Consider the following 24,128-nt stretch of genomic DNA (forward strand, 5'->3'; position numbering starts at 1 on the left):
GAACGCAAGTCTAGTGCCTTCGACCGTGAGCCCATGAACCTGGCGGTGCGGTATTTCCACTATTTTTTGGAGGGGAGGACTTTTACCATTTTCACCGACCACAAACCCCTCACCCAGGCACTTGCAATGGCAAAGGATCCCTGGTTGGCCCACCAGCAGCGTCACCTTTCCTTTGCGACGGTTTACCACCGACAATCGGCACAAGGCGGGGAAGGACAATTTGGTTGCCGGTGCACTCTCGCAATCGGCCATCTGCGTGCTGACACCCGCCTCAACTTTGACCAACTTGCCTGGGACCAGGAATCTGTTGAGGAGACAAGGGCCTTCAAGACCGCCATCACGGGCCTGCGGTTCTGAGACCTCCCGACTCCGAGCGGCGAAGGCACCATCCTGTGCGATATCTCCTTGGGAACCCCGCAGCCAGTGGTTCCCCAGCAGTGGCACAGGCAGGTCTTCCGTCACATCCATGACCTTTCACATCCGTCCATCTGGTCCACAGTCTGGATGGTGGCAGAACGGTTCATATGGCATGGGCTGCGGATCGCCAGAACATGCACTCATTGCCAGACGTCCAAGGTGCACAGGCACACCAGGGGGCCCGTACAGCTGTTCGACCACGTCCGGGAATGGTTCAGCCACATTGTTGGGCCCTTACCCATTTCCCGGGGCAACCGTTACCTGTTTACGGTGGTGGACTGCACCACTCCCTGGCCCAAGGCGATCCCAATGCCAGACGCCTGCACCGACTCCTGCTTCCGAGCACTGTTGCATGGCTGGGTCGCCCAGTTCAGCGTCCCACGTCACCTCACCAGCGATTGGGGTGCCCAGTTCACATCTGCACTCTGGGCACAGCTCGCCAACAGGTTGGAGATCAAGCTACACCGCATCACGACCTACCACCCGCAGGCCAATGGACTGGTCGAACGTCTGCACCACCACCTTAAGTCGGCCCTCATGGCCTGCCTCACCAGCCCCAACTGGGCGGACGAACTGCCTTGGGTGCTCCTGGGCATCCGCTCCACTCCCAAGGAAGATCTGCAGGCGTCATCAGCTGAGCTGATCTACGGTGCGCCACTGGCACACCTGGTGAGTTCATCAACGCACCTCACAATCCCCAGCGGTTGCCTCATGAACTACTTCCTCACCTCGGGGCACGCTTGGACTTGTTTGGACCCCCACCGCCACCCAGGCATGGCACCCACCCGTCTCACGTTCCTGGTGAACTGCTTTCCGTGGAGTACATTTTCGTTCGCCGGGGCCCGACCACAGCACCTCTGCAGCGACCATACGATGGGCTGTACAGGGTTGTGCAGCGTTCCGGCTCAACGCTCACGCTGGACATTGGGGGCATGTGGGAGCTGTTTATCATGGATAGGCTGAAGCCAGCGTACCTCGATCCCACCAAACCTGTGGTTGTTGCCTAGCCCAAGAAGTGAGGCCGCCCGGCGATAAAGGACATTGGCGCTGGTTCTGGGGGGGGGGGGTGCTGTGTGGCAGCTCATCACAAGGCAGGCGAACTGGCCCTGCTTGTAGCCACACGGCGGGGCAGGTGGCCAAAATGGCGCCATCGAGGGTTTCCCTTCCTTCCAGCACGGGGCTCAGAAACCCTTACTGGGGGACCACGTGATGCCCAGGTGACGTCAGCGCCTTCCAGCGCGGTTCTCAGCCAGGTCCGGGCTGGGAGTATAAGTGCAGCCCAGCAGCCTGCATAAACTAGTCTGCTCACTGAGCTCATCTCGACTGGTTGTGTGTGTTACTGTAGGAGCAGTGTAGCCGCCGCTACACCTTCTTGTTTCCAGTGCTATTTAGACAGAAACAGTTGACATAACAATATTTCAATAGCTTCCCCCTCCCCACCCCTGCATTTGGTTTTAATAACCAGATCCTTGTTGGCGAGGCCAGGCTGGATTACTATTCCTGCAGTGTCCATGATCAATGCCTGAGCATCCCATAGTTATTTTATTCTGACTTGTGCACAGCCCAACTTTTTTAAAGCATAAAGAATTGTCTTAATTTGAACATTTTTACTGAATCTTTTAAAATCCTTTACCCCCCATAGCTGAACAGATTGACATTTGTTTTCAGCTCAATACTTTGCAAGTAGGTGTCTTTTGACTAAGGAGTCCCAATAAATATGAAGATGGAAAGTAGTCATGTAGTCCCATGCAGTAGATTTATCAACAATGTTCAATCACATGGAATTGGGGTAATATAATTTAACATGTTCTGATAAACTTGAGTCCATGTGTTAAGAGTACACAAAAACATGGTGCAAGCAGCAAAAGGATCACACCATCTCATATACATCCCCTTGTTAGACACACCCTGACCCATAATGTAGCCTCCAATTTCCCACATTGGCCTCATTAGTCATCTCAAATGTACAAACCAGAGTCGTTTTTGATCACAAACGACTTGTGAAGAAGATGGTTTTTAAAAGGAAATTGTTGGAGTTGTCGACCAATAATTTTGCACTTGAGCACATATTGGTGTTAAGATCTCTGTTCTTATTGAACAATTGTGGACCATATGCAAGGAATTGTACTGAGTGTTTGTTGCATGATGGTTTGCACAACAAAGCCAAGGACAAGCATATACAGTGCCTCCATAATGTTTGGAACAAAGACACTTTTTTCCTTTATTTACCCCTACGCTCCAAAGTTTTAAATTTGAAATCAAACAATTCACATGTAATTAAAGTACACATTCCAGATTTTATTCAAGGTTATTTGTAGACATTTTGGTTTGACCTGTAGAAATTACAGCACTTTTTATGTATAGTTCACTCATTTCAAGGCATATGGTATGTTGGCCTTCACAAATCAGAGTATAGCGTATAGGAGCTGGGAAGTGATGCTGCGGATGTTTAAGGCATTGGTGAGGCCAGGTTTGGAGTATTGTGTTCAGTTCTGGTCTCCAAATTATAGAAAGGATATATATAAGGTGGAGAGGGTGCAGAGAAGATTTCCAAGGATGTTGCCTGGCTTACAGCATCTAGAGTACAGAGAAAGATTAAGGAGACAGGGACTTTACACTGGAACGTAGACGGCTGATAGGAGATTTGATAGAGGTATTTAAAATTATGAAGGGAAAAGATTAGACATAAATAGACTTTCCCCTGAGGGGAGGGGAGCTAGTGGAGTTGTTCAAGTGAACCGACGCGGACTTGAAGGGCCAACATGGCCTGTTTCCATGCTATAAACGGTTATATGGTTAATATAAAAGAAAAGAAAAAGAAAAAAAAATGATTATATGGTTATAATGGGTGAGACATTTAGCTTCACAGGAATTTGTGAGTTCTCTGGTATGTTTAATCACTTCATTGGTGCAGGAATAAGAGAGTTAGGCTTTCTTCTTAGCTTTTATCATCTTTGCAGTCAGTAGTTGCCATTTTTCAACTTTGTGTTGAAACCATTGAGGCTGAAAAGCAAGAATAAAACACCTTTGCCATGGTTTGCATCTTGCTTTAGTTGCCCATTCAGAGCCAGCTCTTCAGCGCTTGACGTCCTGCTTTGCGGAAACTGCCAAAATGTTTGGCCTGGAAGTCAGCCTGAAGAAAACTGAGGTCCTCCATCAGCCAGCTCCCCACCATGACTACCAGCCCCCCACATCTCCATCGGGCACACAAAACTCAAAACGGTCAACCAGTTTACCTATCTCGGCTGCACCATTTCATCAGATGCAAGGATCGACAATGAGATAGACAACAGACTCGCCAAGGCAAATAGCGCCTTTGGAAGACTACACAAAAGAGTCTGGAAAAACAACCAACTGAAAAACCTCACAAAGATAAGCGTATACAGAGCCGTTGTCATACCCACACTCCTGTTCGGCTCCGAATCATGGGTCCTCTACCGGCATCACCTACGGCTCCTGAAGAGTGTTTCTCATCTGTCAGACATGCATTGGAGATTTTTCTTCATTATGATGAGAATTCTTCTGTCATCGGCAGAGGAGGACCTCCTTGGAATACCAGTCCCTTGGTGATTACTAGCTAACCAGAACGCTCTTTCTTCTTAATGATGTTCCAACCTGTAGATTTTGGAAATCCTAAAGTTAGACCAGTCTCTTACTGTCTTATTCTTGTATTTCAGCTTCCTACTGGCTTAATTGGCACACTCTGGTCCTTGTATTGAAAATAGCAATGACAGACTCCAAAGGTGATCAAAAGCTTAGAAGCAAGCCTAGCTCTCTTGTACCCGCACCATTGAAGCAATTAAACATTTATATTCACAAACACCTGTGAAGTCAAAAGTCCAAACCATTAAGGTGCCCTGAAATAAGGGGACTATGTTTAAAAAGTGTTGTAATTTCTAGATGGGTAAACCAAAATGTCTACTAATAACCTTAAATAACATCTAGAATGTGCGCTTTCATTACATGTGAATTGTTTGATTACAAATTGAAAACTGTAGAGCAGAGGAGAAAATAAAAGGAGAAAAGTGTCTTTGTCCCAAGCATTATGGAGTATAAGAGATGTGTGTGAGATGTATGTTTTCTTGCAGATTTTTTTTTAAAAAGGTTGAGATCGCAGGTTAACAAACATGACAATATCTTTTAATTATGGTAACGTTATTGAAACCCCACAGTTAAGTGAACAAATATTTGTGGATTATGACAAATCTTACAAGTCCACCAGCTTTATTGATTTGGCAACTTGAGAAGTTGTAAAAACCAACTTTCTCATTGGGTCATATCAAAGAAATGCAAGTGTTTAAAAACCAAAATGCTGGCTGTAAGTGGACATTATTGTGCAATGTATCCAAATGACTGATGACTCAAACTGGTATAAAAGCAATGGATGGATCTAAATGAATTATTGATGCCAATTGCTTTCTTATCATGAGAAGACTCTTGTGGATGGCCAGGTGCAGACAGGTCAGTTATCTGTTTCCATTTTAGGTTAATTTAATCTGCTTGCTTATCTATGATTAATGTTGACTTTCAATGATCACTAATTAGTCATGAAATTGAAGATGAACATTGCATTCAATGCCACTGTTAAAGCTTGTAGACAGGAATTTACTAAGAATAGATTTTTAAAATAATAACAATTGCAAGGACTACACGTTTAGACAGAAATGATAGGTTTGTATGTGATAGAAATTTTCTCAGGTGTATTTATTATAATGCAAGGATTATTGTTAGAAAGGCTGATGAGCTTTGGGCATGGATTGACACGTGGGGATTATGACATTATTGCTTTGAATGAGACCTGGTTGCTGGAGGGGCAGGACTGGCATCTTAATGCTCTGGGGTTCTATGGCTTCATTCGTGATGGAGGGGGAGGGATGAAACGGGGAAGGGATGAAACGGGGAGGAGTGGCATTGCTAATCATGGAAAATATCTCAGCTGTGTGAGGTCAGCACAACCAGGAGGGTTTAACTGCAGACAGATCATACGGGTGGAGATGAGGGACAGGAAAGGTGTGATCACACTGATAGGGTTGTATTAAAGACCGCCCAATAGTTGGAAACAATTGGAGGTGTAAATCTGTCAAGAGATAGCAGACCAATGTTAGAGGCAGAATATTGTGATAGGAGTTTTTAACTTTCCACGTATTGACTGGGACTCCCATACTGTAAAAGGGCTGATGGTTTGGAGTTTGTGAAATGTGTTCAGGAAAGTTTTCTAAATCAATATATGAAGGTACCAATGAGAGAGGATGCAGTACTTGATCTTCTAATAGGGAACAAAACGGGTCAGATTACAGATGTTCGTGGGGGTGAACATTTTGGTTCCTCACTTTGCATTTCACATTTTGAATCCTACACCGTGTAGCATGCACACTACAAGGTATAGATAGAGTGGATGTGAGTAAGCCTTTTCCACTTCGACTGGAGAGATAAATACAAGAGGTCATAGTTTTAAGATGAAATGGGAAAGTTTTAGGGGGAACATTATGGGAAAGTTCTTCATTCAGAGTGGTGGGAGCATGGAATGAGCATCTGGTGTGGCAAATGCAGGCTCAATCTTGACTTTTAGAATAAATTGGATAGATACATGGATGGGAGAGGTCTGGAGAGTTATGGAATGGGAGCAAGTCAATGGGACTAGTTAAGTAATGGTCAGCACAGATTAAGGCTGAATGGCCTGTTTTCTGTGCTGTAGTGTACTATTGTTCTCATGATGTTTTATTACTTGTACAATATTTAAGTCTTGGTTGCACTGCATTCTTTGACATGGAGGTAAATTTTCTAACCCTGCCATAAGTTTAAAAAAAATATGAAGAAAATTATCAATTTACAGCAACTTTGTCTTAAATTTAATTTTGGCCTAAGTCCCAAGCACCTTGTTTCTATCTGTTATCAATGATGCTTCAAGGTTGAACAGCCTGAACTAGATTGTGACAACAGAATATTAGTTTAGATCTTTTGGAATTTCTGCAGATTAACCTTGCTTCTAATATTACAGCATTAAATTTTACACAGCGAGTGAGATCATTGTCTCAGCAGTTGCCGTGAATTATGTTTTCTTGTGTAAAGTTAAAATGGATAAAATTATTGATAGTCTGTGGTCGAAGCTTAGTGCAGATTTGAAGCGTGCAACTAGTGATCAAAGGAGTTCTGGTTCTCTGTCTTGTTTCTTGCCACTGTTATGTTGCACTGACATGTACTGCCCTAATTCATCTTGTAACATGGCAAAAACCATAACAAATTTCTTAGTTCTAGGATTCTTTTCAGCTCCCCATACTCTAATTATATCAATACTTTGAGCAGTATTGAAGGAGTACTAACATACATTCACATTATTTTGTAAATTCTAAAATGTTGGTGAATTTCATACCCTTAAGAGATAGTACAGGTAGTCTCCAACTTCCAACCTATGCGAGTTCTGTCCACCCGCACATACGAACAGAATTTTTTAAAACCATCTTTATTAAAACTACTGTACAAGTTCATATTTTGTATTACTTTACTTTGGCTTGGCTTCGCGGACGAAGATTTATGGAGGGGGTAAAAAGTCCACGTCAGCTGCAGGCTCGTTTGTGGCTGACCAGTCCGATGCGGGACAGGCAGACACGATTGCAGCGGTTGCAAGGGAAAATTGGTTGGTTGGGGTTGGGTGTTGGGTTTTTCCTCCTTTGCCTTTTGTCAGTGAGGTGGGCTCTGCGGTCTTCTTCAAAGGAGGCTGCTGCCCGCCAAACTGTGAGGCGCCAAGATGCACGGTTTGAGGCGTTATCAGCCCACTGGCGGTGGTCAATGTGGCAGGCACCAAGAGATTTCTTTAGGCAGTCCTTGTACCTTTTCTTTGGTGCACCTCTGTCACGGTGGCCAGTGGAGAGCTCGCCATATAATACGATCTTGGGAAGGCGATGGTCCTCCATTCTGGAGACGTGACCCATCCAGCGCAGCTGGATCTTCAGCAGCGTGGACTCGATGCTGTCGACCTCTGCCATCTCGAGTACCTCGACGTTAGGGGTGTGAGCGCAGCAATGAGCTCTCTGAACCCTTCTCCATTAACAATGGCGTGAAGCAAGGCTGTGTTCTCGCACCAACCCTCTTTTCAATCTTCTTCAGCATGATGCTGAACCAAGCCATGAAAGACCCCAACAATGAAGACGCTGTTTACATCCGGTACCGCACGGATGGCAGTCTCTTCAATCTGAGGCGCCTGCAAGCTCACACCAAGACACAAGAGAAACTTGTCCGTGAACTACTCTTTGCAGACGATGCCGCTTTAGTTGCCCATTCAGAGCCAGCTCTTCAGCGCTTGACGTCCTGCTTTGCGGAAACTGCCAAAATGTTTGGCCTGGAAGTCAGCCTGAAGAAAACTGAGGTCCTCCATCAGCCAGCTCCCCACCATGACTACCAGCCCCCCCACATCTCCATCGGGCACACAAAACTCAAAACGGTCAACCAGTTTACCTATCTCGGCTGCACCATTTCATCAGATGCAAGGATCGACAATGAGATAGACAACAGACTCGCCAAGGCAAATAGCGCCTTTGGAAGACTACACAAAAGAGTCTGGAAAAACAACCAACTGAAAAATCTCACAAAGATAAGCGTATACAGAGCCGTTGTCATACCCACACTCCTGTTCGGCTCCGAATCATGGGTCCTCTACCGGCACCACCTACGGCTCCTAGAACGCTTCCACCAGCGTTGTCTCCGCTCCATATTTTGTATTATAAGTACTGTATACAGTTATTCCCGCTCCTGGCGACAGCCCGAGATTCCCATTCCCTGACTATGACCAAACCTGAGTTACAACCAATCCTTCTGTCCCCATTATGTTTTTAAATCTGTGACTTCCGGTAAAGGTAAAATTCACTACTGTTGATAGCATTGCAAAATGTCCATTTTACAGTGACCGAGCAGAACATGAAAGTGTTGCCAAATTGTTTTATCTTGTAATTCTTTGGCTTGGCTTCGCGGACGAAGATTAATGGAGTGTCACTAATTCCACAAGATGATGCAATTTTAAGTTTGGAAAATCCATACCTATCATAGTGATTCAGGAATCCAATGACAAAGGCCTTTGAATTTCTGTAAAGAACAAAGCTAAATTCCATGCTGGTGCCACATAATTTCACTTTTTCTGAAAAGGAAAAGCAATAACTAAAAATCTGATATTCACCAGCCCAATATTGATCCCACACTGCTTGATATTCTATTATTTATAATTGCATCTGGCATACAAATTAATGTAACAAATAAGATATAATACAGTTTTTTAAAGTATGCTATTGGCAATATTAATCTATTCGAACAGAGAACAAAGGCAAACTCTTAATGATGAAACTATCTGGCGTCAATATTATCATTTTACATATTAATGAAATGCTTTGGGAAGTAAAACTTCTGTGACCAGGTGATCTTGTGGCATCAGTATTTACTCAGGAGTAATGCTGCATATTCTTGTTGTGAAGCACAAAAATCTGCAGATGGTATGATTGTAGTAAAAACATACAAATGCTGGAGGAAGTCAGTTGGTCTCGCAGTACCCATAAGAGGTAAAGATATATTGCTGACATTTCGGCCCTAAGCCAAAGGGTTTGTTCTCTGTTCTTAGTTCTGTACGCTGACTAGACCTTTTTTGTTTTAGAATCATTGAATCATAAAATTATTCATCACACGACCAGGTCTTCTAGCCTGCAATATCCATGTCAACCATTAAGTGCCTCTCTATGCAAATCCATTTACTAATATTTCAGAGGTGTACAATCTAGTGATCATTGGGGAATCAGAGATGGAGAAGGTGAGTACATTTAAATTTCTGGGAGTTGCTATCTTGGAGGACCTTTCCTGGACCCAACATACTAACGTCACTGTGAAGAAAGCACATCTACACCTTTACTTCCTCAGGAGGTTGCGCAGGGAACATTGGCAAGCTTCTACTGATGCGTAGATGATATATGCTGACTGGCTACATCATGGCCTGGTATGGGGGCACCAATACCTTGAGCAGAGAGCCCTGTAAGTGAATACAGTACATCACAGACAAAATTTTCCACACCACCCAGGACTCACTCTGTTCTTGGTGCTGCCGTCAGGAAAGGGGTATTGTATGTGCAGGATTTTCTGTTTAATTTGAAATGTTCAATATCTGCAGTTTTTATTTACTTGAGCTAGAACTAGCTTTCTGTTCATTTTGGAGGTCAGCTGTGTATATGAAGTCGATTTGAATAGAAGATTAATTTATTTCTATATTCAATAAAGAATTGGGAGAAAAATCTCTGCAAGGTTATGGGAAGTCACCAATGGAAAGGGACGAGGTGGTGAAACCAGAAAACGAGGAATCCTGATGAGGGGCTCAGGCCTGAAACGTTGATTGCCTTTTACATCATATGGATGCTGTGTAACCTGCTAAGTGACCAGCTCATTCACTTGTACATAAAATTGATAGTGAAGCCAGTGGATCAAAACATCTTCCATCCTATTTCCTGATTGTGGACTAAATTTTCTACTTGTGGTGCTGAAGTTGTTGCACAGACAGTATTTTTCGAAATAAGTGAAGTTGGTGGTGATCATTATTTACCGGTAAATATAAATGATAAAGCTCCATCAGGAGATGAGGTGAAAAATGCATTGTTAAATATTTCAAAATTTACTGTCTGGGCTAAGCTATGCCATTGCAAGTTTGTGAAAATGCGTGAAAATACATTAAATAGCTTGAAGTTACAATATTTGCAAGGGGGTATGAACAGGAAAGGAAATTTCATCCAAATATACCATTTTAACAGTATATTAAAAGTTAGTTACCACTAATGAACTTTTCTGAAACTGCAAATTATTTAAAAACTGCATCAGTGGCTGAGCTGCTGTAATGGCAAGGTTTCCATTGCTGTGGACCTGGGAGAGCAGGGAGGGGAGATGCAGCACTGCTCCTCAGGGTCATGGCTTATCATAATGCTGCCAACTACGTACAGGCTTTAAACAACCTGTTAAAGGAACTGGTGTTTTTTTTTCAAATCCTCCATATCACGAGGGGTTGCAGAGTCTGGGGAGAAGCAAACTGGCACAGGCTTCCAGAATTGGGGAGAACACTCACCCCCCCTACCCCACCAAGTTGAGAAGAAGCGTGGAAGCTGATTCCACAGGGAAGGTAACCCCACAGTGGACCAGCAAGGGACTCAGCAATTCAAGGGCCCATGCAGTCTGCAGCTACTGGTGAGATGTGGATGAAGGACCCACACAGGCTGCTGGAGACTGGCTCATGTGAGCCAGGTATTGGAATTGGGATTTTTTTTTAATTAAATCCAAAGGGCCACGGTTGAAGGGTTCTTGATCATATCAGAAGTTTGGACCTGGAGCTCAGGTTGCCAGTGGTTTGAACAGGATTCTGTGCAGAGGCTGCGGAGCGCTGGGAGCGAATCTGTGGACACTCTCTGAAGGAACTATATTTTGCTTCTCTTTTTATCTTTTGGGGATAAATTACATTTTTAATGTATTATTACTTAACAATAAAAGGAACCTTGAACCTTAATTAACTTGCAAATATGGAGCCTCTTCCTTTGACTATGAATTGGAGTTTTGAAAATGTATATTTTACGGTATGTTTATGATATTCTTGTATCTCCATTTAACTTGTAAGAAAGTGAAAGTTGCAGTTTTTAACACAAGGTCAGTTTCAAAAATTTGAAATAGTATTTCTTCAGAAAACTGAAACGATTTCTCATGAATACAACATATTTTTGTATTCAAAGTGCACAGATGACTAAGGCATGGCTTGATCAGGAGGACAAAGAATGCATAGGAGTAAAACCAGTAAAACCACAGGTGAAACCCATGCAGGCTCAGAAGGAGAGAGAAATCTTTGCACAACAGCATGTGGGATGAGGATCAAACCCGGCTCCCTGGAACTGTAAGGCAGCAGGATGTTCCATCCTCTCACTTATCATTTCTTGCTGACCGTGCCCACTAACCCTCTTGTCCCCACCAATATTTTGATTCAATGATGTGGAGGCATTTGGATTGCTATGAATTCACACCAAAGATTTGATCCTGTGAATTTTTTTTAAAGATGCATTCAATGACGTTGAATTTTATTTGTAAATATTGCATCCTGATTTTTTTCTCCTCTCAAAATTAACCTTGATGCTGTGATGATATGTGGAAAAGTAATTCCTTTCTCAAACACAAGTAAAATCACCAAAAGGCTTTGATTTTATCCTTTTTTGTTCAGAAATGCAAGTTTCTAAAGACCGACAAGGATTTATGAAAACCATTTTATTGTGATATCTTTCATAAATTCAGACTTTCCCTAAACGTAAAGGAATTCAGCAGCAAAGTTCCATGTAACAGGGTCCCACACATAGCAGTTTGATAATGACTTTATATTTTGCTGTGGAGATCCTGATCGAGAGAGATGCCCAGACTGCAATTATTGCCAGCTTGAAATGGAAAGGCTTTCAAAGCTATTATGATACCAAATGGGATCCCTGCCTGTAACTAAAGTTAAAATGTGAGATTATGGTGGAACAAAACAAGTTGAAGAAATGGTCAAATGATTCTAAAACAAAGTTTTCTTTTTACAGGTTTAAGGAAAGTAACTCAGGAGAACAGGGATAGATATCGAATTCAGCTAGATGCAAGAAAACTGCTGTCAGCACAACCTAAAGTGGAGAAGAGGATAGTGGATAGGTCTTTATCAGTTAAGTTAGATGACCAAGGACAATTAAGGAATGAATATCATAACTGAAGAAAACACGAGTTGCAGGATGTCACAGGTTTTAAATTGCTCTTTATTTCAACAGTGGAAGCTGGATTTTCTTTGATAAACACTGTGTGCTACAATAAAATTGTTTTGTTGTTTGTAATAAAATTGGTGATCTTAAAATAAGCTGAAAATGATCTCCAAGGATGAGCAAAACACAAAAAATATGAAATAGACCTAAAAATCCTGGAAATACTCAGGAGGTCAGTCAACATTGGAGAAAAGAGAATAATTATTTCAAGTCATTGACACTGTTACGAGCCCAGAGGACCCCAAAACCCAGCAGCAATAGATATTTACCAAGACAAATGGTTACTTAAACAAAAGTTGCTTTTAATTATCTTTAAACATGAAAATAGAACTAAACTTTAACTTATCACTATTGACTTGCTTAACCTAACTTAACCCCCTTCTAATTCTAAGCGCACGTGTATGTAATGTGTGTGTGTAAGTTCAAAAAAGTTCTTTGGTTCATAGTCCAATCTCTCTTCTCATTACTCCAAGTTCACTGGTTGCAGGCAATTTTTATACTGTGCACAGAATTTAACATTGATGAAGTTCACCAGCCTTTGGTGCTTGAAAGGTAAATGGTTATTACTCAGGAAGATTCTTGTCAGTTTTCAGAGAGAGATTTGTTGTACGATGGACACCCAGCCACCTTGCTGATGAAACTTACCCCTTCAGTGTTCTCCAGATGATAATCTCTTTCTTTCAGGTCACCACAGAATGCCTTTTTGTTTCTCTTATTAGATAGCTAGTCCTCTCCTCTTGCATGAACCGTAAGGGCTTTGACCAGGCTGAACAAAACACTTATAAACCTGTCTTCCAAATGGGGCTTTCCACAAGCTTGCCAGCTTGTCGTGTTCCAGTCCCAGCTGCTGTAACACTGTAGAAATTCTCTCTCTCTGTCTCCCTCTCTTCCCCCCCCCCCCCACCCCCCGGCAAAACCACACGACCCTCTTGGAACAGCTCCAGACAGTTTGCAGCTCTGACAAGCCCTTTCATCTGTTTTCTTTTTGTAAACAACCATCCATTAGTGAAGTCTCTTGGCCATTCTCCAAAGCTCTTACAAATGCTGTGGAACTGATATGTCCAGCATTAGCAGAGCTTCAGTATTTCAAATAAGATCTGTTTTAAAGTGTTTGTATATAACCTACTCTAACAAACCTTTCCATTTTATCTCCCAAAAACATATCTATATACTCTGTCACAACACGAGAGCCTGTTTTTCTCTGCAGACCCTGCCTAATCTGCATTTTCACCATGCCATGTCTTCTCCGCCATTCCATCAAGAGCTGATCCATTCTCTCACTCAGCCTCACTCCCCTACCTTCTCTCTATGGCCTTTTGATATCCTGACAATTCACTAGATATCAATCTCTGCCTTAAATGTATTGACTGACTTGGCCTCCACAGAGGCCTATGATAGAAAATTCCAGAGGTTCACCACTCTCTGGTTAAAGAAATTCCTCCATGTCTGTTTTAAATGGGTGCCCTGCAATCTTGAAGTTGTGCCTTCTGTTCTGGAATCCCCTACCTTGGGAAACAATTTTACCACATCTACGCTGTCCAGGCCTTTCAACATTAGAAATGCTTTGAGGTCTGTCCCCTGTCTCCCCTCCCCCATTCTTCTGAACTCCAAGAGCTGCCTAACATTCCTCGCATGCTAGCCCCTTCATTCCAGGAATTATTCTTGTGAATCTTCTCTGAACCTTCTCCAATGCCAGTACACACTTGCTTAAACAAGGAACCCACAACTGTACCCTGTACCCAAGAGAGGCCTTCGCTCTTGTACCCTATTCCTCTAGATATGAATGCCAACATTGTATTCCTCTTCTTCAGCACCAACTCAACCTGGAAGTTGACCTTTAGGGTATCCTGTCCGAAGATGCCATCTCACTGGCTCTACACCATTGGTTCTCAACTTTTTTCATTCCACTCACATACCACTTTAAGTATTCCCTATGCCATAGGTTCTCTGTGATTAGTAAGAGATTGCTTAAGGTGGTATGTGGGTGGAAAGAAAAAGTTGAAAACCGCTGTTTTAATTGTACCTAATTGACTCATCATGTGCCCGGTTTCATAACTCCAAAGAAAATGGGCCAATGACAATTTTTCTCAAGCAAAATATTTCAATAACAATTGGGTCTGGAGCAGTTATTCTCAACTTTCCCTTCCCATTCACATACCTCAAGTAATTCCTTACTAATCACAGAGCACCAATGGCATAGAGATTACTTAAAGTGGTATGTGAGTGGAAAGAACCAAGGTTGAGAACCACTGCTCTCCACAAAGCCTTGAAATACCTGGCAAATATGCATACATCAGGATGCTCTTTATTGACTCCATTTTGGCATTTAACACCATTATCCCCTCAAAACTGTTCAGCAAACTCCAAGATCTGGAAGTTAACACCCCACTATGCAATTGGATCATGGATTTCCTCACTTCCAGACCACAATCCGTGAGGATTGGTAAGAACTTCTCCACAATTTCCATCAGAACTGGCCTGTGTTCTTAGCCCTCTGCTCAACTCATTTAACACCTATGACTGTGTGGCTCAGTACAACAATAAAACCACCTACAAATTTGCTGATGATCCCATGGCCGTGGGTTGAATGAAGGAAATGGATGAGTCATCACGCAGGATGAAGATTGAAAACTTATCTAAATGGATGAGTCATCACGCAGGATGAAGATTGAAAACTTATCTAAATGGTCCAACAACAGCAACAACCTTGTACTTATTGTCACCAAAACAAAGGAACTTCTTGTTGACTTCAGGAAAGGAAAGGCAGAGGTATACAATCCAGCGATCATTGGGGGATCAGAGATGGAGAGGGTAAGCAACTTTAAATTCTTGGGTGTCACACCAATAGCAGCATGAAAAAATTAGTGGTAATTCTGCCGCTCCCACAGCAAAATGAAATCTCAGGAAATTTGCCAGGATTTCTGATGTCATACAATGTGATGTCATGTTTGTATTCTAACAATAAATCTGAAGTAAAACTCAGAACTCTGTGGACACTGTGGTGGAAGTAAAACACACAATGCTGGAGAGACCTAGCAGGTCAAACAGTGTACTTTATGTAGCAAAGGTAGAGATATATAACTGACATTTTGGGCTTGAGCCCTTCATCAAAATGAGAAAATGCTGGTGAGTGTCAGAATAAAAGAGTCGGGGTGGGGGGAGTAGTGTGGCAGGGCAGGAGATGATAGGTGGAGGAGGGAGGGAGGGAGGGGGCAACAGAACTAAGTCGGGGTTGGTGGAAAAGCAGGGCTGTGTAGGTGAAAGAACTGGAAAGGCAGGAAATGAGGGAGGGGGAAGACAAGGCAAGGAGGTTTAATGGAAAGTGGTCAATGTTCATTCTATCTGGCTGGTGGGTGCCCAGACAGAAAATATGGTGTTGTTCCTCCAATCTGGGGTGGGACAGTACACAAGGCCTTGGATGGACATGTGAACATGGAAGTGTGACCCAGAATTGAAGTGGTTGGCCACTGGGAGGTCGCTGTGGTTGCAGACGGAGCAGAGGTGCTGAGTAAAGCTATCTCCCAGGCTGTGACCGGTTTTCTCTGATGTAGAGAATGCCACAAAGGGTGCATTGGATGCATTAAACAAGTCCTCTGGATGTGCAGGTGAAGTTTTGCTTAACATGGAAGACTATCAAGTAGATGTTACGAACAGCAGTGGACCTAGTACCGATCCCTGAGACACTCCACTTGACACCGGCCTCCAATTCGACAATTTTCCACCACTACTCTCTGGCATCTCCCATCTAACCGTTGCTGAATCCATCTCATTACTTCATCATTAATACCAAATGCTTTCCCCTTACAAACCTCTTATGGGGAACCTTGTCAAAACTTACTAAAGTTCAAATAGACAACATCCACTGCCTTCCTCATATCAACCTTTTTAGTAACCTCCTCAAAAAAACTATAAGATTTGTTAGACATGATCTACCATGTGCAAAACCATGCTGACTACAGTGAATCAATCCTTGTCTTTCCAAATAGTTGAATGTACCATCTCAAAGAACACTTTCCATTAATTTACCCACCACCGATGTCAGACATACAGGCCTATAATTACCAGCTTTACTTTTGGATCCTTTTTTGAACAGCAGAACAATATGAACCACCCTCCATTCCTCTGGCAGTTCCCCCATGGCCAGTGACAGTTTAAGTATTTCAATGCCCCCACTATTTGTTGACTAATCTCCCTCAGGGTCCTAGGGAATATTTTGTCAGGACCTGGAGATTTATCCACCTTGATCTTTTTCAATATAGCCAACACTACCTCCTCATTTATTCTTGTATTATCCATGACCTCCCTACCATATTTCTTTCTCTTCATCTGGCTCAATATTCTTTTTCTTAGTGAATATTGAAGAAAAAAAATGTTTAAAATTTCACCCATCTTCTCTGGCTTCTCACAGAGACCATAAATCTGAAATCCTTTTGCTTTTATTTCTCTTGTCAGTCACAGTTCTGTAATTTTTCCATTTGAATATTTCTCTTTTGGAATATATCTGTCCTGTGCCTTCCTTACTTCTTACAGAAACTCCAGCCTTTGCTGCTCTACTGTCCTCTCTGCTAATGTGCCTTACCAATCAACTTTAGCTAGTTCCCCTCTCGTACCTCTGTAGTCCCCTTTATTCCACTGGTATACTGACACATCGATTTTGGTTTCTCCCTCTCAAATTTCAGAGTGAATTCACTGCATCCTCAGGGTTCCCTTACCTTCACTTCTCTGATCAACTCTGGTTCATTGCATGCCAGATTGCTGGTGGTCAGCTCAGTCACAAGCTGTTTTAAAAAGCCACCATGAAGGCATTCAAAATTCATTGTCTTGGGATCCAATACTAATGTGGTTTTCCCAATCAAAATAGTCCCATGATTATTTTAACATTTATTGCATGCACCTATCTACCTCTGCAGTTTGTACACCATGCCCTGCCAACTGTTTGGAGGCTTGTATAAAACTTCCAAAGGAGTCTTTTTACCCTTGCATTTTCTTAATTCTACCCACAAGATTTCTTTCTCTTCTGATCCAATGTTTCCCAAGATTTAATTCAATTTTTTACCAGCAGAACCACTCCGTCTCCTCTGCCTACCTTTTTGTCCTTCCAATACACTGTATATCCATAGGTATGTAATTCCCAGCTATGGTCTTTTTTTTTTTCAGTCATGATTCAATGATGGACGCAGTGTCATTCCTGCCAACTGCCAGCTGTGCTTTTAGTTCATAAACCTTATTTCTTGTATTGTCGGCATTTAAATATAAGACCTTCAGTGCAATTTGCAATTTTGTTTCCAAAGTACACCAAGTTAAATCCTTTAATCTTGCTCTTGCAGTTTTGCTCTATTGACTGCTTATCCTTCCCCACAATCCTGCTACACAGTGCCTCTTCTTGTGTATTCACTGCCCTCATTCTGGTTCCCATTCTCCCAACAAACCAGTGCATTGTTTACGAGTTTACAGATAGGTGAGCAATGAACTGAAAAGATGTTTTTTAAAAAATATTGGCATTCCTGCTGGTACTTGAGCAATCTCTTGGTCAAGAATGGCTTGCTTCTGGTGAGGTTCTACAGGATCTGAAGTGGCAGGTGAGAATAATGTGGAATCTATGGTAGGACAGTCTATTGATGCTATCTACAAGGAGCAATGCACAGAGAATTATCACAGACCTTAACATCCAGTCTGCAATATATTTGAGACACTACCTTCAAGGAAAAGGTACAGGAGTATAAAGAACAGAATTGTCAGGCTGGGAAACAGCTTCTTCCCACAGGTAGTGAAATTGTTGAACAAATCTAGAAACTCATAAATTATTATTATATACATTTATTTTGGATCGCTATGTACATATGTTGTTTGTGTGTTGGGTGTGCACTATGTGTGCATGTACTCTGTTCTGGAGATATGGTGCTTCATCGGGTTGTAAATCTGATCACAATAAGCATGAACTTTAGGTGGGAGCATACTATTGATTGTTTTAACCAGGCTTCTGCGTATTCCTGAGTCTCAATGTTATCCCAAATACTCAATTTTAAATGATCAAGGATTCCCAGAAGCTGGTGATTTTTTTTAAAAGGACGCTTTGATTCAATAATCTCTGATTCAATTTCTCTATCTTCCAGTGCTGTGATGGAGATCGGAGTAGTGCTTTTTTTGGGAGTCAAGTGTCAAACACAAAAATGTAGCCCATCCATAGATCAACTGAGTATAATTAGATCTTTGAAGCTAGGCATTTTAACCTGGCAGAGAACAGCAAGGTTGCTTCCCTTATTCTACCAATTGATTTGGAGGATTTTACAGAGAGGCTGATCTCAACAACTTCCTCAAGAGGAGGGCTGCACTGGAGTTAGCTTTTCCACTTCTTTCTTGCTTATAGTGCCTTTTCAAAATTTGCTTTAAAGTCACCCCAGAGAATCGTTTTCTGGAATCTAGGACCAGGTATTCTCAAGGTCTCCACAAAACTTATTCTTTCCCTTGGCAGTAGTTTCAACTTTTGGGGCATAAGTGCCAGTAAAATGTATTAGTTTGTAGTCATGTGAGCCAGGCTATCATGACACACTTGCACATCTATGGGTGAAACAATCTCATTCTTATTTGGGATGTTTGCCTTCAAAAAGGTGTACTTGCCACCATGATAATGCCTGCCATGAATCACTCCACTTCACGGAAGAGAGTCAGAGTGGAGGCCTCCACTGCAGTGGATCTCTTGGGGGCATGAAAGATTAAATGATGCCTTATCATCTTGCAGGGATTAGTTTTAGGAGCAGGCTGAGTTGAGTATGATCTGGCCCATGTCAATGAAACTCACTTGGGGGTATGTGTCCATGCAATAGGATAGGCCCACACTGGATTGTGATTGGAGGCCTGAAAATTGATCAAAGAGAGAAAAGGGTATCTAGTTTTAGCTGTTTATAGGAAGTGCATAGCCATTATTTGGAAATCAGATACTATTTAGGGATGGAAAGATGGCATGCTGAATTGCGTACTTGTATTCCACTTGAGAAAATAACTTACAATTTACATGTATCAATTTTTTTTCAAAAATGTGGAGCCCAAACTTACAATGCACTGGTTTGAAAATTTGAAGGATTCTATGAAAGCCGATCCTGTTGGTAATTCCCAGTTCCATTATTATTAGTATGAGACTTTCTATTTCTCTTTGACATTCTCCCAATTTTTTTTTCCTTTCTTTTATTTTTTTCTTTCTTTTAATATATTCTGAGGAGGGAAGGGGGGGGATTATCTGCATGTATAATTTTTTTTAGCTTTATTGAATATGCATTCATGGATGTGGTTTTAAAAATTCTTAAATAAAATATTCAAAAAAAAGAAAAGGGTAAGCCACAAAAAATGTAAATGTGATAGCTAATATTAAACTTGGTTGATAACAAAGCTCATTCCATTTGTTTGCTTTTTCAAATACTCTGTTAAAGCTTTGCTTCAACAACTTTTTTAAAAAGCAAATCCAATTCCAACATTGTTATTGAAGTCGGTGGTTTGAGCTCACAACTATCAAGATGCCATAGTTTTGATTTCACAGTGCATTCTGTTTGTCTCTCCCACCAATAAAGTTAGAAGTTAATCTATCTTAACTGACCCAGATGTCTGATAGAGGACATGCCAGATTTAATGGATAGTTATTACGACTGAACATGTGCTGTTGGAGTTGAACAGTAACTACTTGTTCGCTTGGAGCAAATTAAATGGATTAGATTTAAATTAATGTTTCCAAGGGATCATTTAATTATCTCGAACATGATGCCAGTATTTCTCATAATAATAGTAAGAAAAATATTTGTGTCTCACTTCTGGATTTTCACTCATTGCAAATTAATGAACATTGAGTTCATTAAATTGTTTTTTTTTAAATTGAGCATTGGCATTTGTCAGAATTCACCTGAATCCTAGGTGCAATGTATTTTAAACATAGACAAATAGAACATTATAGCTCAGTACTGGCCCTTTGGCCCACAATGTTGTGGTGACTTATATTTTTCAACCTACTCAGCAATCTAAACCTTCTCTACCTCATACCAACCATTCATTTTTCTTGCCTCCTTGTGCCAGTCCAAGAGTCTCTTAAAGGTCCTTATTGTACCAGCCTCCACCATCACTCATGGAATGCATTTTAAGTACCCACTACTTCCAATGTGGGGAGAAAAAATCTTACCCTTGATGTCTCCCTGAACTTTCATCCCGTCATCTTAAACATTTGTCCTCTGGTGTTTGGCACTCTCACCCAGGTAAAAGATGTTCGTTGTCCACACTGTCTATGCCTCTCATACAGTCCCCTCCATAATGTTTGGGACACTTTTTTTATTTCCACAGTTTTAAATTTGTAATCAAACATTTCCACAGTTTTAAATTTGTAATCAAACATTTCACATGATTAAAGTACACATTCCAGAGTTTATTCAAGGTTATTTGTGTACATTTTGGTTTGACTATGTAGAAATTAAAGCACTTTGTATACATAGTCCCCTCATTTCAGGCACCATAATGTTTGGACATTGGGCTTCACAGGTGTTTGTAAGTACTCAGGTATGTTTAATTGCTTCATTGGTGCAGGTATTGGAGAGCTTGGCTTGCTTCTAAGCTTTTGATCACCTTTGGAGCCTGTAGTTGCCAGTTTTCAACATGATGACCAGAGTTGTGCCATTGAAAGTTAAAGAAGCCATTATAAGACTGAAATACAAGAATAAAATAGTAAGAAACTCAAATACTAAAATTAACTGGAATATTGATAAGAAGAAACAGCCTTCTGGTGAGCTCAGTAATTGCAAAGGGACTGGTGTTCCAAGGAAGACCTCCATAGCTGATAGAAGAATTTTCATTATAAAGAGGAAAAATCTCCAACACACATCTGACAGATCAGAAACACTCTTGAGGAGGCAGGTGTGGATGTTTCAATTACTACTGTCCACAGAAGACTTCATGAACAGAAATACAGAGGCTACACCGCAAAAAGATGCAAACCATGGCAAAGGTGGTATGCTTTGCATCTTGGCAAGTTCCTTTACACCTCCACACTTTCCTCTTACCATCACTCTGATACAGGTTAATCTTGGCCTCATTTGTCCACAAGACATTTTTTCCAGAATTCTGCAGGCTCTTTTAAATACTTATTGGAAAACTAATCTGGGCATCCTTTCTATGTCTAACTAGTGATTTTAATCTTGCAGTCCAGCGTCTGTATTTCTATTCCTGAAGTCTTCTGAGGTAACTAATCATTGACATGTCCACACCTGCCTCCTGAAGAGTGTATCTGATCTGTTAGATAAACATTTGGGGATTTTTCTTCATTTTGATGAAAATTCTTCTGTCATCAACTGTGAAGGTCTTTCTTGGATACCAGTCCATTTGCGATTACTGAGCTCACCAGAACATTCATCCTTCTTCATGATGTTCCAAACTGTTAATTTTGGCAATTTGGGTGATGTCTCTTCCTGTTTTTATCTTGTTTTTCAGCCTCATAATGGCTTCTTTGACTTTCATTGGCACAACTCTGGTCCTCTTGATGAAAAACAGCAACTAGCGGCTCCAAAGGTGATCACTTGGAAGCAAGCCCAGCTCTCTCTTATACCTGCACCAATGAAGCAATTGCACATACTTGAGTTCTCAAACACCTGTGAAGCCAAATGTCCCCAACATTATGGTGCCCTGAAATGAAGGGAATCTGTAGAAAAAGTGTTGTAATTTCTACATGATCAAACCAAAATGTATACAAATAACCTTGAATAAAATCGAGAATATGCACTTTGTGAATTGTTTGATTACAATAGTTTGAAGCACAGGGTCAAACAAATAAAAGAAAAAAAAGTGTGCATCTCAAATATTATGGAGGGCACTGAAATCTTGTAGACTTCTATTAAGTTGCCTCTCATCCTTATTTGCTCCAAGGAGAAAAGCCCAAGCTCTGTTTACCTTGCCTCATAATACATGTTCTTCAATCCAGGAAACATCTTACTAAATCTCTTCTGCACTCTCTCCAATGCTTTCACATCCTTCTTGTAATGAGGTAACCAGAACTGAACACAATATTGTTCAGTTAAGTGTGGTCTCACCAGAGTTTTATAGAGCTACAAAATTACCTCACAGCTCTTGAACTCAATTCCCCAACTAATGAAGGCCAGTATATCTTATCAACTAGCATATGAACAAATGTGCTAACTCATGCACAGGCTTGAATTGTTGATGTGTTGATGCACATTTCTATATTTAGGTGGAAAATAAAACGTCAGTGAGGAAGATTTTCTTTGGGAGAATGTGTTGATTGATTTGTTGCACTTGTTGCTCAAACTGCAATTCACTGATATTGTTGCTTTGTATTTTCATTTTAATTCCCAAATTTTTATTTCAATCTCAAAAGTTTAAGTGGCACAATATTATTTCATTGCCATATTCCTATCTACCACTCCTGTCCAAGCAGTTGGACATGTGTAATTGTTGCCGAATACTTTTTTTGGCATTTTATAGCATACAAGTTGAAATGAAATATTGTACATTTCTGTTATTGATCTTGTGGTTTATCCCAGTAATACTTGAAATGTTTGCTTCTCACTAATTAAATTCAAAGATGGACCCTTTTGATATTGCCTGTCATGTTGAATCAAATCCAGCAAAAATGTTTGACTATTTCTTCCACAACCTTTCCTATAAACACCAATATGATGAAAACTGTAAGTGTGCTTTTAGTGATATTGGTTGAGGAATAAATGTCAGTGAAGACATGAGGTTTACCTTTTCCCATCAATCCCCAACTAAAGACAGATATTGGGGTATCTAAATTTTTCATCCAGAAGACACCATCTGTCCTGCAATGAAGGATCAAACTCAATTACCTAATGTACTCTGGAGAAAATATCATGTAGCTATGTTGACTAAGGAGGAAATGTTGCCCTGAACAGGGATGAAATCTCATTTTCTTTTTTTTGTACACAGATGCATTATATGCAGGTTAATTTTTATTTGAACATGCAATTTCTGCCCAAATCTGAATATTGCGACTATTTCCCTTTATAATCTCTTGAGCAACATGCAGGCATTGTTGATTTGATTTGTTAAAAAATGAATAGTCTGTTCCAAAGTTTGAATGTTTATTTGAACTCCTAAAACAGTAAATTATACTTAAAGCAATAATAAATGAACAATAAAATATTAATATGTTAATACAAAAGAACCGGTCAAAGAAATTATCTGGACAATCTTCATCTTACTCTGGTCCTACAGAGTGCAATAGCAAATTCAAAACAAAACTTGTTTATATTAAAAACAGAACAGACCTGGATTAAAGGCTGTTACTAAAGAGACACTTGGAGAATTCACAAACAATATTTTAACTGCTGGATATCTTGCAAATGTGTTCGCAAGTTATTTTAACCCTTACCCCTAAACATTCTAAAAATAATAATTACCACTATAAGGAAAATCAAACAGTAATACATAGGGTAAATAGTCAAAAGAAAGTGAAAGTCACTCATTTAGGCTTTCTGCTTCTTGTAAAAGACAGATTTTGGTTATCGGTCTGTTTATAAAGCTATTTTTAGTTTCCAAGGTGTTCACTTTCTTGAGGGCACAAGTTGGGTCTTTCTCTTTTTCCTTTTCATCTGCGGTTGGTTATAGAAAAGGTAGGACTCGAACAACATTGGTTCCTCAAATTCATCAACAGCCTTCTATTGCCTTTTTCTGTAATTTTGGATCCAATTTTACAACTTCCAATTCAATTTTATTTTCTGACAATTTATCTTGATGTTTTTCCATTCGATTTTTTCTCTATATTTATTAACTGTGTCCTTGAGAATGTAATTTTCCCTTCTTTCTGTATCTTCAAGGTACCTTCTTTATTGTTTTCCAGCATCAGTTGTCTTGTCTCATTAAACAATGACTTGTTCTCTTTCAAAAAATGAATCCCCTCTTTCAACTTAATGCATCTTGATAAGGCTG

General features: G+C 40.9%; 1 protein-coding gene across 25 annotated transcripts in view; it reads left to right on the forward strand.

Moving 5' to 3' along the window:
• Positions 1-24,128, forward strand: part of ube2r2 (ubiquitin-conjugating enzyme E2R 2) — a 118,429-nt gene that overhangs the window by 54,740 nt on the left and 39,561 nt on the right. For 8 of the 25 annotated variants that reach the window (XM_069924131.1, XM_069924128.1, XM_069924134.1 and 5 more), the window contains one exon: positions 11,985-12,100. The exons of 3 other annotated variants lie outside the window; for them this stretch is intronic. In XM_069924131.1, the coding sequence (XP_069780232.1) occupies positions 11,985-12,100 (116 nt within the window). Of the gene's footprint in view, positions 1-11,153; positions 11,312-11,984; positions 12,177-21,653; positions 21,732-24,128 lie in introns of all 25 variants that reach the window. 14 more of the 25 variants (XM_069924141.1, XM_069924139.1, XM_069924142.1 and 11 more) reach the window with 4 other exon arrangements.

Source organism: Narcine bancroftii, chromosome 3 (assembly GCF_036971445.1).
Source record: "Narcine bancroftii isolate sNarBan1 chromosome 3, sNarBan1.hap1, whole genome shotgun sequence".
Lineage (NCBI taxonomy): Eukaryota > Metazoa > Chordata > Chondrichthyes > Torpediniformes > Narcinidae > Narcine > Narcine bancroftii.